At 43.8% G+C, this 16,870-nt stretch overlaps 1 protein-coding gene and 1 non-coding gene across 14 annotated transcripts in view; both read left to right on the top strand.

The window, feature by feature from the left end:
• The window catches only part of LOC109895378 (transcription factor 12), a 94,617-nt gene extending 78,250 nt beyond the window's left edge, over nucleotides 1-16,367 (top strand). For 5 of the 13 annotated variants that reach the window (XM_031830942.1, XM_031830943.1, XM_031830941.1 and 2 more), the window contains 9 exons: nucleotides 3,181-3,325; nucleotides 6,922-6,998; nucleotides 8,270-8,341; nucleotides 8,893-9,078; nucleotides 12,156-12,285; nucleotides 12,437-12,602; nucleotides 12,775-13,010; nucleotides 13,106-13,262; nucleotides 13,413-16,367. In XM_031830942.1, coding sequence (XP_031686802.1) covers nucleotides 3,181-3,325; nucleotides 6,922-6,998; nucleotides 8,270-8,341; nucleotides 8,893-9,078; nucleotides 12,156-12,285; nucleotides 12,437-12,602; nucleotides 12,775-13,010; nucleotides 13,106-13,251 — 1,158 coding nt within the window. In that variant the 3' untranslated portion in view covers nucleotides 13,252-13,262; nucleotides 13,413-16,367. The remainder of the gene's footprint in view (nucleotides 1-3,180; nucleotides 3,326-6,921; nucleotides 6,999-8,269; nucleotides 8,342-8,892; nucleotides 9,079-12,155; nucleotides 12,286-12,436; nucleotides 12,603-12,774; nucleotides 13,011-13,105; nucleotides 13,263-13,412) is intronic. The other 8 variants (XM_031830948.1, XM_031830947.1, XM_020489026.2 and 5 more) reach the window with 5 other exon arrangements.
• On the top strand, nucleotides 4,012-4,094 carry LOC116374901 (small nucleolar RNA SNORD35). The gene has a single exon (XR_004210926.1). It is a non-coding gene; the product is annotated as a small nucleolar RNA SNORD35 (small nucleolar RNA).
• Nucleotides 16,368-16,870: the final 503 nt, after the last annotated feature.

The raw sequence follows: 16,870 nt of genomic DNA, 5'->3' as shown, positions 1-16,870 counted from the left end.
AACCTTTGTGCTACTGAGGATGAATATGTCCTCCGTCCAGTTAGAGCCCTCTTGGTTTCAACAGCCACAGAACCTCACAGAGAGCTCTTCTGTCTCTCCTCTTACTGATTATTTCTCATTTTAATAACTCCCAGAACTCATCTGTAACCCGACCTAATATACACTACATTACCAAAAGTGCTCGTCGAACATCTCATTCCAAAATCATGGAGTTGGTCCCCCCTTTGCTGCCACAAAGTTGGAAACACAGAATCGTTTAGAATGTCATTGTACGCTGTAGCGTTAAGATTTCCCTTCACTGGAACTGAGGGGCCTAGCCTGAACCATGAAAAACAGACCCTGATCATTATTCCTCCTCCACCAAACTTTACAGTTGGCACTATGCATTGGGGCAGGTAGCGTTCTCCTAGCATCCGCCAAACTCAGATTAGTCTGTTGGACTGCCAGATGGTGAAGCAGGATTCATCACTCCAGAGTTCTCACTGCTCCAGAGTCCAATGGTGGAAAGCTTTACACCAATCCAGGGGACACTTGTCATTGCGCATGGTGATTTTAGGTTTGTGTGCTGCTGCTCGTCCATGGAAACCCATTTCATGAAGCTCCAGACGAACAGTTCTTGTGCTGATGTTGCTTCCAGAGGCAATTTGGAACTCGGTAGTGAGTGTTGCAACCGAGGACAAACTATTTTTACGCACTTCGCGCTTCAGCACTCGACGATCCCGTTCTGTGCGCTCGTGTGACCTACCACTTTGCGACTGAGCCGTTGTTGCTCCTAGACTTTTCCACTTCACAATAACAGCACTTACAGTTGACTGCGGCAGTTCTTGCAGGGTAGACATTTTACAAACTGACTTGTTGGAAAGGTGGCATCCTATGACTGTGCCACGTTGAAAGTCACTGAGCTCATCAGTAAGGACTTTCTACTGCCAATGTTTGTCTATTGAGATTGCATGGCTGTGTGCTTGATTTTATACATCTGTCATAAACGGGTGAGGCTGAAATAGCCGAATACACTCATTTGTCGGGGAGTCCACATCATTTTGTCCATATAGTGTATCTCACCTCAGAGAAATGAAACCCACCATAGCTTTTATTCCTAGTAAAAAGTGAGAGAAGTAGGATGTGTAAAAGCGTAATGGGTTTACATTTGGGAAGTGCTATGGCTTAGTGGTGCGCACCCGAAAGAGAAAGTGTGTGTGAGGGTGTATGATAATCACAAATTAAGTATTTTTGTATTCGTAGACTCAATTCTATTAGCATGACAAAGCTGCAGTGAAATGGACACTGTTGGGCTGGGTGAGACGAGGGGTGGGGAGGCCAGGGGGAGCGAAGGGGGTTCCTAACTGCTGTGGCTCAACTCTGCGGGCCGCCCTTTGTGGGCCTTTTGTTCTCCGGCCTTTTAAACGGGCCGTGCTTATTGGCCTCCCCTGCCCGGGGGAGCGTGACCGATGAGGAGGCGGAGCCTCATTTGTTGTTGGTAAAATGAGTCGTGTTGCAGTTTGAATACAGCAGAAGTAGCCCGGGACCAGAAGAATGACCCGTTGTATATTGCAGGGTCAGGAGTCACGGCTATAGACGGCCCGCTTTAGAAAGAGAAGAGATATTGGCTAATTCGTTTTGAGTCCCATTGATTTGAGACATACACTTGTGATCACAGTTGATGGTCATTACTTCTCAACAGGATTGAGTGTCTCAGGGTAAAGATACTGAACAGTGACAAATGTTTTTGACTGAGAAATGTGATTTTAAAAGAATAGAGAAGAAGAAGTGGGTATAAATCCCCACAGGGAAAAACATTTATTTTGGTACACGGAGTGACATGCAATAGCCAAACCATTTGGACTACCAAAAGTTGATTGAAACACAAAAGCTTGGTGATCAAGCTTAAAAGAGAAGATTATTAATAACGGCATTCCATTGTGTTTACTGAAGTTAAACGGTTTCCTATGAGTAGGATGTGATGTTTACTTGCAGGGAAATCCTTCTGGATCTACTGCCTCTGCTAATTAATGGGAATCAAACCTCTAATACCCTGGTTTACTGGGAGACACTTTCCATTATGGCACAAACTATCCTCTTAAAGGGAACAAATCAGGGATGTGTTGTCTGCTTTAATCCAGCATTTCTCTAAACAAATGAAATCCCTGTGAAAGTTTTAGAGATGTAATCTGTGTGCTTCAGAATCACATCACCCTCTCTCTTTCTCTCTTTCTTTTTATTTTTATCTCTCTCTTTCTCTCTCTCTATCTCTTTCTCTTTTGCTCTCTCTTTCTCTCTCTCTCTCCCTCTCTCTCTCTCTCTCTCTCTCTCTCCCATTCTCTCTCGCTCTTATTGTCATGTTGCCCTAAAACCTCATTGACCCAAGCTTAACATTCCCCACAAACACAGTGGAAGGCTGTACATGCTACGGTATGGTAACAGAGGTCTTCTCCCAGTTCAGGGCGTGGTCTAGCATGGAGAGGTGCGGTGGTGCAGCTCATTCAGGATAACCCCCTCCACTCCATCACTATTGGGGGATTAATGCTGGCCTTTGTATCTCTCCCTGTCTATGGCTCCACCCTGGGTTTATACTGGAGTTATATAGCACCATGTTAGAAAGATATTAATGGGATCTAGGGTAGATTTTAGTCCACTTTAGCTTTAAAGGATTTCAACCGCTTTGTTCCTGTTTCCCCCCCAATGTAAAGACGTTGACTTTCTCCTCTAATAGTGTATCAGCCATATTACTGTAGATACAGTATTTGTATGATATTATCTATGTTGTGTCCAGTGGGGGAGATCTAAATAAAACAACACTAATCAGAGTTGGAGGAGGGCACCTGACTGGTCAGAGCCTTCAGGTGTCGCAGTGAATATGGTTTGCGGTACCCTTTTTTTAAACTTTCACTGAAGCCACTGCTCACCGTTAAAGACCCATATGTATGCTCTGAACATTTTTATGGGCTCCCTGGTTGGAAAATCCCCAGAATTGATGAGCCAATTTCGGCCGTGCGCCCGCTGAAGGATGGTGACACAGGCTATAAAAAGTATGGGGAAACGATAGGTTGTGATTTTAAAGAGCTGCATGTTCTACCATACTGACAGATCTTTCTCTTTCTCCCTCCTTCTGTCATCCCCCTCACTCTCTTTCCCTCCGTTCCTCTCCCCCTTCCCCTCTCTCTCTCCCCTCTCTCTCCACAGATTTACTCACCTGACCACACCAGCAGTAGTTTTCCATCCAACCCCTCCACCCCTGTAGGATCTCCGTCGCCCCTGACTTGCACAGCAGGTGCTGCTGCTTCAGCAGGTACAGTGGTGACCACCGGCGCCCCCTCCGGAAGGGCAGGTAGAACATCAGTCTGCACTCTGATCTACTGCACTATAGCATTATACCAGCCTAAACTAGTCCCAATGCCATGGAGAGATGTGGGTTATTGTTTCCTCAGAGCATTCACACTGCTTCCTCCATAAGGCTCTGTCTTAGTGCTGTAGGTGAACACTGCAAGTGATGTTTATCTCACAATGGTCTTCAAGTGATGTTTATCTCACAATGGTCTTCAAGTAATGTTTATCTCATGATGGTCTTCAAGTGATGTTTATCTCACAATGGTCTTCAAGTAATGTTTATCTCATGATGGTCTTCAAGTGATGTTTATCTCACAATGGTCTTCAAGTAATGTTTATCTCACAATGGTCTTCAAGTAATGTTTATCTCAAGATGGTCTTCAAGTGATGTTTATCTCACAATGGTCTTCAAGTGATGTTTATCTCACAATGGTCTTCAAGTAATGTTTATCTCATGATGGTCTTCAAGTGATGTTTATCTCACAATGGTCTTCAAGTGATGTTTATCTCACAATGGTCTTCAAGTGATGTTTATCTCACGATGGTCTTCAAGTGATGTTTGTCTCACGATGGTCTTTAAGTGATGTTTATCTCACAATGATCTTCAAGTGATGTTTATCTCACGATGGTCTTCAAGTGATGTTTATCTCACGATGGTCTTCAAGTGATGTTTATCTCACAATGGTCTTCAAGTGATGTTTATCTCACGATGGTCTTCAGTCTCTGTGACTTTGACGACATTGCCTCACGGCGACAGCTGATGCAGTTTACCCCAGACAACCCCTAGCTACATAGTGATAAGGAGTCAGCTCTCTTCGGTTGGTGAAAGGAACTAAGAGACTATCTTAGAGTTTGACATCCTCTCCTCTCAGTCACTGTATTCATTCTACCAGATAACCAACCAGATCATTCAGATAATCAATTTCCCTGAAACTGGGTCCATAAGTAGTAGAGCAATGTGCAGGGGACATTTAATAATTGTGAGAGACACTCTGGCAGAGGAGAGAGAGAGGGGAGGGAGAGAAAGAGAGGGAAAGCCCAGCGTGTTGTTTTAGTGGGCAGTTGTGCCGTGTGTGGTGATGTAGTGGCGACAGCTGTCTCCACGTATGCCCCCCTCGTCCTCAGCTGTTGCTCTGGTCTGTGGACAGCTGTTCTCCCCATGGATCGACCGGCCTGCAAAGGGCCTCATTTATCTGCCCGAGGAGCGACAGTGACTCAGCTGATGAGGAGGACTATATCGGCTTCACACAGAGGGATGCCGACCCCTCACGCACCCTCTTTACACCTCAGCCAGCCAGGCCTCAGGGCAGCATGCCCTACTTGGGAGGACAGAGGAGGTAGAATGCCAACAACCATTTTGATTTGATCAGTGAAGTTCCTGTCACCTGGAGATTGAGAACTCCAGTTATGTGGGTGTGGAATGTTTTGTTATACAAATAATGAGACAACATGATACCAAGGGCACCAACTTTTGTTTCAATGTGGAACAGGGTTTCTCTTTATAATCATCCTCAGTGAATCTACAGTTTCTGTTCAATTTACAAATGCAAAACAAATACTCCACATCCATGACTTTCCATATGAAAAACAACTGCCTTTGTCCAAAACCCTTCCCAAAAGTCACAACTTATCCATTTCCAAATCTGTTTCCATTAGTTTAATAGAACGCCTCCATAAAAACTCAAGTTAATGTAGCTTAAAAGGGCAACTGGGATGATTGAAAATGTATTTCTTGTTTCATGTTTTGCGATCTAATATCCATTTATTTGTTTGAAGTTTGTTAATTAGAATAGGGGGCATTACAGAGGTCAGTTGGGGCATGATTTGGCATGATGTTCAGATTAACCACAAATTGCTCCATCTGTTCATTAGGATTAGCTACTTTCATAACCCAACCAGGCAGGAACAGATATACACCCTGGTGCTGCTCAACTCAACTCTTGCTGGTGTGTTCAATTAGCCCTCTCCTCCACGTGGGGACCAGAGGCCCAGGGATGCTTAGTTATGAGTACTTCCTGTTTGGTTCGCGCCAGGGAAACACTGAGGTTGAGCAGAGAGGCTCCCTCAATCCCTGTTCCAAAGTTACTTTTAATAGCCTCTTAATTAAAGCCTGGCTTTTCCAGGACCTTTGTGTGGAGAGACTTTCTCTCAGAAGAGGACTAATGCTTAGTTTACACTGCTGACGATGAATCAATGGAAAATCCTAAACAGTTCCCCCAGGTCAAGTGGAGATGTAATCCTAGTGTTTTCGTCAGAAACAAGCTAACGTTAGCTAGTGATCTCCGATTTTTCTCTCTCAAATACTGAAATACCATTTTAGAGGAGAACAGGGAGAAAATGGGGCCTGCTGTTGGTTTTGACAAACAGCCTAAATGAGAGAATGAGAGGTAAGCTAAACAATGTATCCATATGTAGAGTATGCTACAGTACGTGGGCTGGGTGTTGGTCTCCTGCCACAGTAATGGAGACCAGACGGTATAGTGAGGGCCCATAGCTGGGGCTGGCTCACTAACACAGCCCAGTATAAATAACCTGGGAGGTTTCCTCGTTGTCACAATCGATTAAGGAGACTTGAACTGTTCTCATGTGCACACAACAGGCTTGGTGTAATGCATTACCTCCTGGTGCACTGTTGTTTGTTAGTTGGAATATTTCAGACAACATTGGCTAAGATAAAGAGTCAAAGAAAAATATATTTTGTTGCGTCAGACCTCCATTTGATTAGCAGATTATTTTAGTTTCACACTTGTTTTGTATGTGCCATTGCACATTTCATGTACTGATTGTATCCATTCCCACACATTGTGATCCCCTCTGCTTTATGTGCTCTAGAGATCACCCAGTCTGGGATAGAATGGAATGCCTTAATTAGATGTTTCCACCATTTGTTTGGACTATTGCCCTGTCTCTTGGTTGTCTCTAGAATCTCAGAATGGAAAGTTAATTCAGGTCAAGTCTCTGAGTCTCTCTTGGTCTGCATGTTTTGGCAAGCCACGGAGCTGTTACACTATACCTCAGCTTGGCATGTGATTGGTCAGATGATATTTGTGTCGTGACCCCTGGAAGCTTGTCAGCCAATCACATCGGGCTTAGATCAGCGGACAAGAGGAGCACCCATGAGTGCAGCCTTGCCTTCTGGAACTTTCTGGCTCATTGGATGGAGTAAGGGAGTCCTTTTGTCGTGGAAGAATCACTCTGTCAGTGTCAGTGGAAGACAGCCTCTATCCCAGCCGGGCCTCTTATCACTGTTCACTTTGTTCCCTGGGCTATTAGCTCATTAATGAGCGGATGTACATGTAGGCCATGTCCCAGTGTGTCCCAGTGTGCTGGTGTATGTTGGGGCCGTCCACCCACTGCCCTGGCTCAAGATGCAGGATGCAGCCCAGTCACCAGGAAATGATGCAGCTGAACCCCAATGATGAAAATACCTCTCACAGCATAACAACTAGAGACCAGACAGGATGTGGATGTGCTGTGTGTCAGTGAGCTCCTGTAGAGTGGAGCAGGATGCAGGTCTCTTATCATTGGCCATGTTGTGATGTCTGAATCAGCCATGTCAGGTGGATAACTGTGGTTCTCCCGCTCTGTCTCTCTCAGGTACCAACCAATGGTCACGTGGTGCAGCTGGGCAGAGCTCCTCCTCGCCCAACTATGAGAACTCCCTGCACTCACTGGTAAGTCTCCCTGCCTCCCTTCTCTTCCCTTCCCCCACACCCTGAGCACTTTTTAATGGACACGCACACAGTAGATGGGTTCTCTCACGGAGGGCAGGGATAGCATTACATGAAGATTCTTGGCTGACAAATGTCGGTGGGGGGGGTTGGGGGTGCTGAACAATAACCGTCCCTTGGGGCGTGTCTCCTGCCATCTGTCCCCTACTTCGTGGACCAGGGTGGGGTTGGGGGGGCTGGTGTTATGGGGGCTGGGGAACCTGGCAGCTGTTGCATTGACTGAACCACCACTGCTCCAGGATTCCTGCGCTAGCTGCCTGTCCATAAGCGGACCAGAAACACGACTTGGGATCAGTTTTCACCCCACACCACCTGACGCCCACATCACACATTCACACCATCGGCTGTGGGGATAAATATTTACTCACTATATTTGAATGCCACCTACAATGGGATTTTTGTGAAGCGACCAAACCTATGATCAGTGTGAACGGCGAATGTGTGGGAGGGATGGGACGAGTGGGAGGAGAGGACGAGGGGTCAGGAGTTATTATCTACACAGAACCACAGTTTTGATGCTGCCTGACACAGTGATTAGTTACCATATATCTGTCTCTGTCTGACTCCTCTTTCTCCGACCTTCTATCTCAGTCTACACTATCTCTGTTCTTCTATCTCAGTCTACACTATCTCTGTTCTTCTATCTCAGTCTACACTATCTCTGTCCTTCTATCTCAGTCTACACTATCTCCGTCCTTATATCTCAGTCTACACTATCTCTGTCCTTCTATCTCAGTCTATACTATCTCTGTCCTTCTATCTCAGCCTACACTATCTCCGTCCTTCTATCTCCGTCTACACTATCTCTGTTCTTCTATCTCAGTCTACACTATCTCCGTCCTTATCTCAGTCTACACTATCTCCGTCCTTTTATCTCAGTCTACACTATCTCTGCCCTTCTATCCCAGTCTACACTATCTCTGTTCTTCTATCTCAGTCTACACTATCTCTTCCTTCTATCTCAGTCTACACTATCTCCGTCCTTATATCTCAGTCTACACTATCTCTGTCCTTCTATCTCAGTCTACACTATCTTTGCCCTTCTATCTCAGTCTATACTATCTCTTGCCTTCTATCTCAGCCTACACTATCTCCGTCCTTCTATCTCAGTCTACACTATCTCTGTCCTTCTATCTCAGTCTATACTATCTCTGGCTCTTCCACTAATGTTTATTTGTGCTCACATGCTTTCCTGTTCTATCTGATTTTGGCAGAAAACTCGAGTCCATCAGCAGCTTCATGAGCATCTCCAGGATGCCATGTCATTCTTAAAGGATGTATGCGAGGTACTCCTGTCCTTTAGATGGAGACTTTACCCATCATTGTTTGACACCTTTGCACATCCTTAGTTTTTTTTCTTTCTTTCACCAGTTTGGCCTCCGTTCCGTTCCATTTAATTGGAGTTTCAAATGTTTTGTTGCCATGCTTTTTATTGTTGTTTATTATTTATATACTGACATTTCAGCTTGCAGTAATCAGCTTAGGAGCATAAGACGCTTTAATACCAAATGAATAGTCATGGTGCTCCAAATGAGTGGTGTGCCAGCCCGTTTATCAGTTTCTATAGATACAAATGAGGATGCTTGTCTGTTATGAACACATGCATCCCTTGTGCCCCTCCTCAGGTTGAAATGGCTTATCTTCATCTGTTTTTGCGTGTCTTTCTTTTATGCTTTTGTTATCCCTGTGGTGTTTTTTCACTCCAAGATCACGCCATAAAATCACAATGTCCTCCATTTTTTGTCCTAATGTGCTTATATTAAGCTGCTCTGTCCTTCTTTCCTGTTCTTCGCCCCCCTCTCCCCTCCCCTCCCCTCTTCTCTCTCGGTCCTCCCAGTCTCGGATGGAGGATCGCCTGGACAGACTGGATGATGCCATCCTCGTCCTGCGGAACCATGCCGTGGGCTCCACCACCAGTCTGCCCAACGACATACACAGCCTGCTGGGACAGAACGGGCCAATAGCAGCCCTCGGAGCAAACTTCCCTGCCGCCGGATTGGTTGCTAGTCGGACAGCAGCAATGGTATGAATTAACTTTGCAGAAGAAAAAGATGTTGAGTGTTTTAGATGTTAAGGATATTATGTTTCATGTTTTTGCAACTTAAGAATTGACTTTGAATACTTAAAAGAAAGTCTGTTTTTTGGATTGAGGGTAGGCATATGTGCTTTTGCGTTGCGTTTCTCCAAATAGGCTAATAAACAAGCCTTGGCCACCTGTTCAGAATGAGTCCACAGCCATGTGCAAAAACTCTGCCTTTTTCCACAGAGAACAGTTTAATTTAAACTCACATACTTTCCATATGTGTAATGGTTGGCCTGAAGGCTTACTCTCCTTAAGAAAGACCTCGTATACAGGTTTGAATGAGAAAACCAGGCAAAACGGAGTGAAGTTCTGCTTTGGTCTGGAAAGTGTTTGTCAGTTGCACTCCTATGAGGCGGCTCCTGGGGAACGGGGGGATGCAGGTCTCGGTGCAGAGCGTAATGTGTTTGCCCATCCTCCATCTGAACTATTTCATATCGGAGAGGAGAGGGATTTGAGCACATCTGTAGTGGAAGTTTCAACAGAGGGAGACAGTTCTACACTAATCCCTAGGTGATGGGAAATAATTTAGGCCATATTTTTCCAGAGTTTTCTGAATCAGTCCTGGCGTACGTGGGTGGAGGGTTGGATTAAGATCCTCTTGGATTAAACTCCCTTTTCTAAGAAAATGGATGGAGGCATTCAGGGGATGTGATGGAGGAGGGGAGGACTGAGACATGCTCAGCATTTCCTTACCTCATCATTTACTGTCCAGACCTCAGCCTCAGTCCCAGCTCCTCACAGGAACCTGTCCCCCTACCACTGTCTGATTAGTAAACATTCTTGCTGAGTAGTAGCATCTGTGAGACTAGTCCTTGAATTACTCACATGGTAATCAGGGCCAACAAACCCACAAGACAATTGGGAGGCATTTGATCCCTGGCCTGTGGTAACAATCATATCCAATTCTCAAGTGGACAAGGTTTGGATGTGTTCTGTGTTTCTGCCGTTCTACTTCTCCCCTGACTGTTCATTTATTGGAGTTGGTGCTCCTGTATCTATACTGCCAAAACTAAAACCAGTGCCATTTTACAGACAAGTTTACAGCCTTTTACAGCCTTCGCAGCATGCAAGCTTGGAGCCTGTGTCCCTTTTGCCCAGAATAATTTAAATACAGGGGCTAGTATTTCTGGTTTGTTACTCTCTGTAGAAGGAAGAAAATGTCCCAGCGCACCATGTGTTTTCAGTCATGGCCATTTTGATGTTGTGGTCCTTGGAACTCTCAGGATAGTATTTACTGGTCTGTGACTGAAAGTGCTTTTTAGTGGTTCTCCCATGGTGCAGTTCAGTTTCGTGTGCTCGTTACAGAGTGTTGAGGGACTATAGTGATAGTGTTGGTGGGCTGTGAGACTAAAAGAGGACTGGCTGTGTCTGCATGAACACAGAGCCTCCTCTGTGGTAGAGAGAGAGGGTCCCCTCAGACTGCTGCTCAGACAGAGCTCAGCCACCTCAGCATGGCACAGCCACAACCGTTTACTCAGGACAGGCCTTTTCACTCTTTCACCGCCTCTTTTTAACCAACTCAACAAATCTGAATGGTTAGAAGCGCGCGCCTGAGGCCACAGTCTCCACCCAAATAGAGGTTCTCAGCTGTATGGTAATCAGGCCCAGCCAGGAAAATGGCAGCGTTCTTCCCTCGCCAGAACCCCCGTGCCCCTCCTCCTCCTCCAGACAAAGACTTGTTTGGACACCTGTTGAGAGCCCTGCAGAGATTAGCGTAGTGAGGAGGAGGGGGAGGGTTTGGGGGCAGCGGGGTTAACGTAGGCCAAAAATGACTTGGGATCACATTCCATAAGAAAAGGGGAAGATACCCCCCCCCGTACTGGTTTCTACTCCTCCTCCCCTAGTTCCCAGAAGAGAACCAGATAGCTGAGTGGGGAACATGTGGTAACCCCAGCGAGCACAGCGATGGTGATGCAGCATGATGGGAGGACTCTGTTTCACAACCAATATGGAGGGAAAATAAGGAAATAGTCTGTCTTTGGAGTGGGTTTTGCCTTATATTGCTGCCAAATAGATCAGAGATAGATATATCTAGAAGAGGAAGAAGAACCCTCAGAACATAATGACCGTGGCTAACCCAAGAGAGAAAAGCAATAGAAATGAAAACAGAAAGAAGAGAGAGAAGGGGATAGGTTTACCATCACATACTGCATTGATTATTATGGAGAGATTATACAGCAATATAAATGTGTGTTTGTGTTTCCCTTATCCTGAATATGAATTATGCATTTTGTTATGGTGAGTACAGCACCAAAGCACCCCCCAGTGTCAGAACTGAGGGACTTGAGAACTATCATTAGTTCTCAGAAACGGACTCCTGTACTGCAGCTCCACCTGTAGATCCTGCTTTTAATTTGAGGAAATATGATTATTTAGCACACCAGAAAGGTCAGGCATTGTGTTCAATTTGTCATGACAAGTGTTTAGAAAATCCTGTTTTGAAATCCAAGCCAAACATGTATTTTTACACGCATTTTCAATGGACAGTTTTCCACCAAGGTTCTCATCATCTAGACTACTAAATCTCCCTCAAAGCTCTGAGCCAGGCTCTGGAAGGTTGTTATTTAATTTTTTGAACAGACAGCAACAGCATTCCATTTGTGAAGGTCAGTCTAAAGTGAAGTTGAACAACAAATTTCTCTTTCTATCTCTCTCTACTTTTCAAGTGTGAGATATCTGAGTCATAAAAGCATTCACTCTGGTTGAATAGAAATCATTCCTTTCCTGAGTGTACCTGGCTCATTCAGACCAGAACCCTTCCACACAGCTGAACGTGTACTGTTTCTCACTGACTCTGATTCTCTCTCTCTCGCTCTCTCTCTCTCTCTCTCTCTCTCTCTCTCTCTCTCTCTCTCTCTCTCTCTCTCTCTCTCTCTCTCTCTCTCTCTCTCTCTCTCTCTCTCTCTCTCTCTCTTCTCCTCTTTCTCTTTCTCTCTCTCTCTCGCCCTCTCCTCTCTCTCTCTCTGTCTCTGTCTCTGTCTCTCTCTCTCTGTCTCTGTCTCTGTGTGTTCTGACAGGGTGGTTCTCACCGGGATGAGGCTGGCAGTTTGATCAACAGTCACGGAGGGCCGCCCAGCGTGGGCTCCATGTCCAACATGTCCAGCATGTCCACCGCTGAACTCAACCACCAAGTGGAAACCTTCAGAGGTATGACATGACACACTCCCAACTTCACCCATGACCATCCCATCTCTGCACTACACCACGGAAAATAACTACATGTGAAATGTCTGTTGGCTGTAAATGATCGGAGATTCCATTTGAACTGACTCTCTACCTTTATGTCTGCGTGTTGCAGGTCTGGCTGCAGGTCTGGCTGGTCAGGTGGCTGCAGCCCTGGAGCTGAAGGTAGAGAACCAGGACAGAGACGACATGCATGATGGCCACTCCTCCGACGACCTCGGCTCCGGAGACGAAAGCGACAAGAGGGACATCAAGACTCCCAGAGGAGGCACACGGACAAGGTAAATAAACCTAACAACCACAAACATGAATCTTTATGACCTTCTGTCTAAAACATGCAGTGCCCTTAGAATGTCCCTAAACTTCCCTGGAGTCCGATCTCCACATGTGAATAACCAAAAACGATCAGCCTCAGTCTTACTGTTGCACCTCGGCGCCTCTCTTCCTCTGCAGCAGCATCAATGAGGATGATGACAACCTGAACCCAGAGCAGAAGGCTGAGCGGGAGCGCGAGAGGAGGATGGCCAACAACGCCCGCGAACGCCTGAGGGTGCGAGACATCAACGAGGCTTTCAAGGAGCTGGGCCGCATGGTTCAGCTGCACCTGAAGAGCGAAAAGCCCCAGACCAAGCTGCTCATCCTGCACCAGGCCGTGGCAGTCATACTGAGCCTGGAGCAACAAGTCAGAGGTCAGCATTCCTACACTCTCACATATAACACACAAGAGTTATAACACCGCTTATGAAGAGTAATAACACAAGTAAATCTGTTTCTATACACGCAGAGCGGAATCTGAACCCCAAAGCAGCCTGCCTTAAGAGGAGGGAAGAGGAGAAGGTGTCTGGCCATGGGATCTCTGGGGACCAGCAGGCCCACCATGGGGTCCACCCCGGCCTCACCGACACATCCAACCCCATGGGCCGACTCTGAGGAGCACACAGGTACAGTACAGTAGTACATCTCCATGGAGCACCATCCACACACTCTGTCAGTAATAGCTGTGATGAGATACTATATTACTTTGTGAAACATCAGATTTTCTTTACTGTTGGACATCTGTGACTGAGTTATTCCTGTTTTTGCCCCTTCAGATCAAAATGATCCAGATCAATTCTGTAAGATAGAGATGGTGCCCTTGCTTCCCAATGGCAGACAGGACTCACAGTTTGTGACACAAATTGGAGGCGACAGACCACTTGAAGCTAAACCCCAGACTAACGCAATCCTTAGATTGAAGAAAAGCCCAGTGTCCAGGTCCCTGTGATGACATCCAACACATTTCTGCCCACGAGAAAACTTCAGCACATATCACTGTCTGCAAGCAGCATGTCGCATCTGAACAATCAGAGACTGTCGCGATCTCCTCCACCCTCCCTTGTGGAAGTTTGCCTTGTGCCTAAACTGAATTGACGAATGCATTGTAACCGCAATTATGTTGGTTTTTTTGTATTATTTTTTCTATTTATTATGTTACTGAGCTGTAAAGTCCATGTCTAAAGGGAAAGTTATGAATATGCTTTAAGAAGCCTGTGGCTTTTCAGTTGATCTACAGTTTGCCAGTGTCACTAGTATGGCCCAGCCCTTCTCCCTAGCCAGTCTCAGGCTAGCCTGAGCTAAGATTAAGATACTCATGAGAAAGATATAAAGTAATATATTCGGCAATTTAAAGTGATCTTTAGGACCCAACTAAAAATCAATTAGCGGTATTGAGTACTAAAAGACTTAAGCATCCCATTGAAAAAAAGAACATATATTATTTATATGAATATTTTATTCATGCTGCAATGAACAGCATGTTTAAACCAAAACGACCTGCTCATGTGTCCGTTTGGTATAGCTCAGTCTTCATGTTACTGACATAATTAGAGGAAGAGGACTAGACATGAGTGGTGGGTATGAGCCCAGCTAAATAGTGTTCCACACATACACTAGCCTGAACACTATAAACTCTGTGTCACAGGTGACAGACGAATGGCAAACTCTAGTTTTCCTGAAAGGTCAACTAAAGACTTATAAGGTGTTTATTCTCAGTAGTGAGCAGTTCAAATACAGAAAGCAAACCATTTACAAACCTTAGCATTCCCTGCATATTTCTTAGTGTCTTAACTAAAGGAAAAGGGACTTCATTGCCTTTTCATTCCTGCCATATAGTGTTAAATGTAAACAATGACATATTTCTGATATTGCAGTTTGTTTTCTATATTACAGTATGGTCTCTGGTTAGTTGAACAGCCATGGTCATGCTCTTTGTAATCGCCTAGCGCTGTTTTATCAAAGATTGCTTAGTGAAAAAGTTTAATCAAAACGACGACCACAATATCACCTGGCCTGAATGAACTTTTCACATAATTTTTTTTCTGTTAAACATAACTAAAGAAAAAAAGTTTAAAAAAATAACATTATTCAAAGTAATCAAAAGTTATATGTTTATTTGTAATTGTATACAAATCATTTCTCTAGGCTTCATAGTAAGGAATATGATGTCAAGTGTGAAATAGCAGAGAGGGGTTCGAAGTTATTTAGAATGGCTTTGTTTTGATCCAAGCAGTGAAGTTACTGGTGAAGGGATGGGAAAGGGGAGCTTTAAGAGTTCACATGCTGTTAAACCACACAAACAGCTGGTCCTTCAGATAGGTATAGTACAATGATGAACAAATGCAGTTTTGAGCAGATTTTTTTTAATGTTTCAGGATGAAGAACAATGGTCACCACTTACATTTTTATCTGTGCGCATGCTTTACTTTCTTTAAAACAAGTATTTTGGTCTTAACTCCTGGTTTTTATTCCATTTGTTTCCTTGTATACTGTCTTCCATTATGATCCACCTTTAAAACAAGGCTGCCACATCCAGAGACAAGTAGCCTATTCTGTGAAAATAAAGTCCTAGAATGAAGGATACTATTGAAAACCACCCCAAGGAGTTTATAAAAAATATTTTGGATTTTACAATCATTTTCTTTTTGTGATAAACTTGGAAACATATTGTCGTGTTTTCTCTGACTGCATGTGGCCTTGTTCATCATTTCAGTATTCATGAGCTTGTATTCATGTTACTGGCAGACTCTGAGGTTATAATGTATGTCACTGCCTGCTCTCTCATTTCCCCTGTAATTTTCTAATGTTCTGCTGTCTGTCTCTTTGCTCCTATGTTAGACTTTTCTGTATTCCCAGATGATTTTCCTCGTATAATATATGAAAAAATAACAAAAATAAGATAAAAAAACATTTGGCTTATTTTTCACTGTAGTTATTAGTCTTTTATACAATAATATTGTAAGAACATTTCTTGAATTCTAAATATTACTCTTTCTAGATTTTTTTAATCGAAAGTTTTGAGTAAAAAGTTTCTTACTTTATTTGACTATATTAGATAGTAAAATGCACAGTTATCCATCACCTGACCATTATTATCCGAAACGTACAAATAGCATCCGAAAACATAGTAGGATTGTAGCTGGCAGTCTACTACATTGAGGTATTGTACAAGCTCACATTTCATGAAGGTGTGATCTTCAGTCTCTATTGTTGGTGGATAAAAGATATGTACTTGTGTCCAAAAAGTCTAGGTATTGTTGATGCACATCAAAAACCAGCAACAAGAAATGTAACTATCTGTCTCTGTAACAGAAAACACAGCATGTAAATAACATTTATGTAGCAATAAATGTGCCATCTTTTTTTAACACAATTGTGGATTTATTTCCTTCTTTATTTTCTGTTTCTCCACTTTTCATTTTCCAATTATTTACATTCAATTTAGAATTGTGTGATTGTTTTATGAAATGACGTGCTGGTGGTGCATTTGGTTGAGCTCAATACAAGTACAGTACCATGATGTGTTCACTCAAGTGAGCTACTGACGCAACAACCCTTCCCTGGTTTTCCCCCTCAGAAGACTTTTCTACAGTGGATCTAGGCCAAATGAGGAACTCTGTGCAAGAGTGTGTTTTATAGTATGTTACTAATTTTTAAAACAATATCAGTGGACCATTGTAGTCTGTATGGAATATATGTTTCTATTTTTAATAAAGTGTGATAGCAGCATACATTTAGTCTCATTTTTCAAAATGCTGTTTTCTTTTTGAATTTCATTTTATGCTCACTTACAGAATAACTTTGAGAGGGTATTACTTTTGTATTAAATATTAAGGCATCACAAAAGAATAGACAACACATTTTGTTGAATTCAGCTGCTGTGTGCGTTGTTCACAATGTATGAAATAAAATAAAAATGCCACACTTGTCATTCACAAATAAGATCTTAAAAGGATCCCATTGCATTTAAACAGAATGTCAACAGGCATGCAGGTCAGTGGTAGACATGCAAACATGAGGATATTTGCATGGACATTTGCAGAAGCATAGTGTTGGCTGTCCACTCCTAACTAGGAAGTCATCTGCACATATTTGTGCTGTGACATCAGTCAGCCCTCCTTGTCCAATTATAAGACAGATTTAAATCCCAGAAGTTGTCTCAGTGACCCACCACATCTGCAGAGCATTATCCTTTTGTATGTGAGATTGTGAGAGAATTCCTCACGGTATCCTG

Source organism: Oncorhynchus kisutch, linkage group LG8, assembly GCF_002021735.2.
Source record: "Oncorhynchus kisutch isolate 150728-3 linkage group LG8, Okis_V2, whole genome shotgun sequence".
Lineage (NCBI taxonomy): Eukaryota > Metazoa > Chordata > Actinopteri > Salmoniformes > Salmonidae > Oncorhynchus > Oncorhynchus kisutch.
The sequence above is the reverse complement of the archived record's forward strand: the minus strand, read 5'-3'. Positions and strand labels throughout refer to the sequence as shown.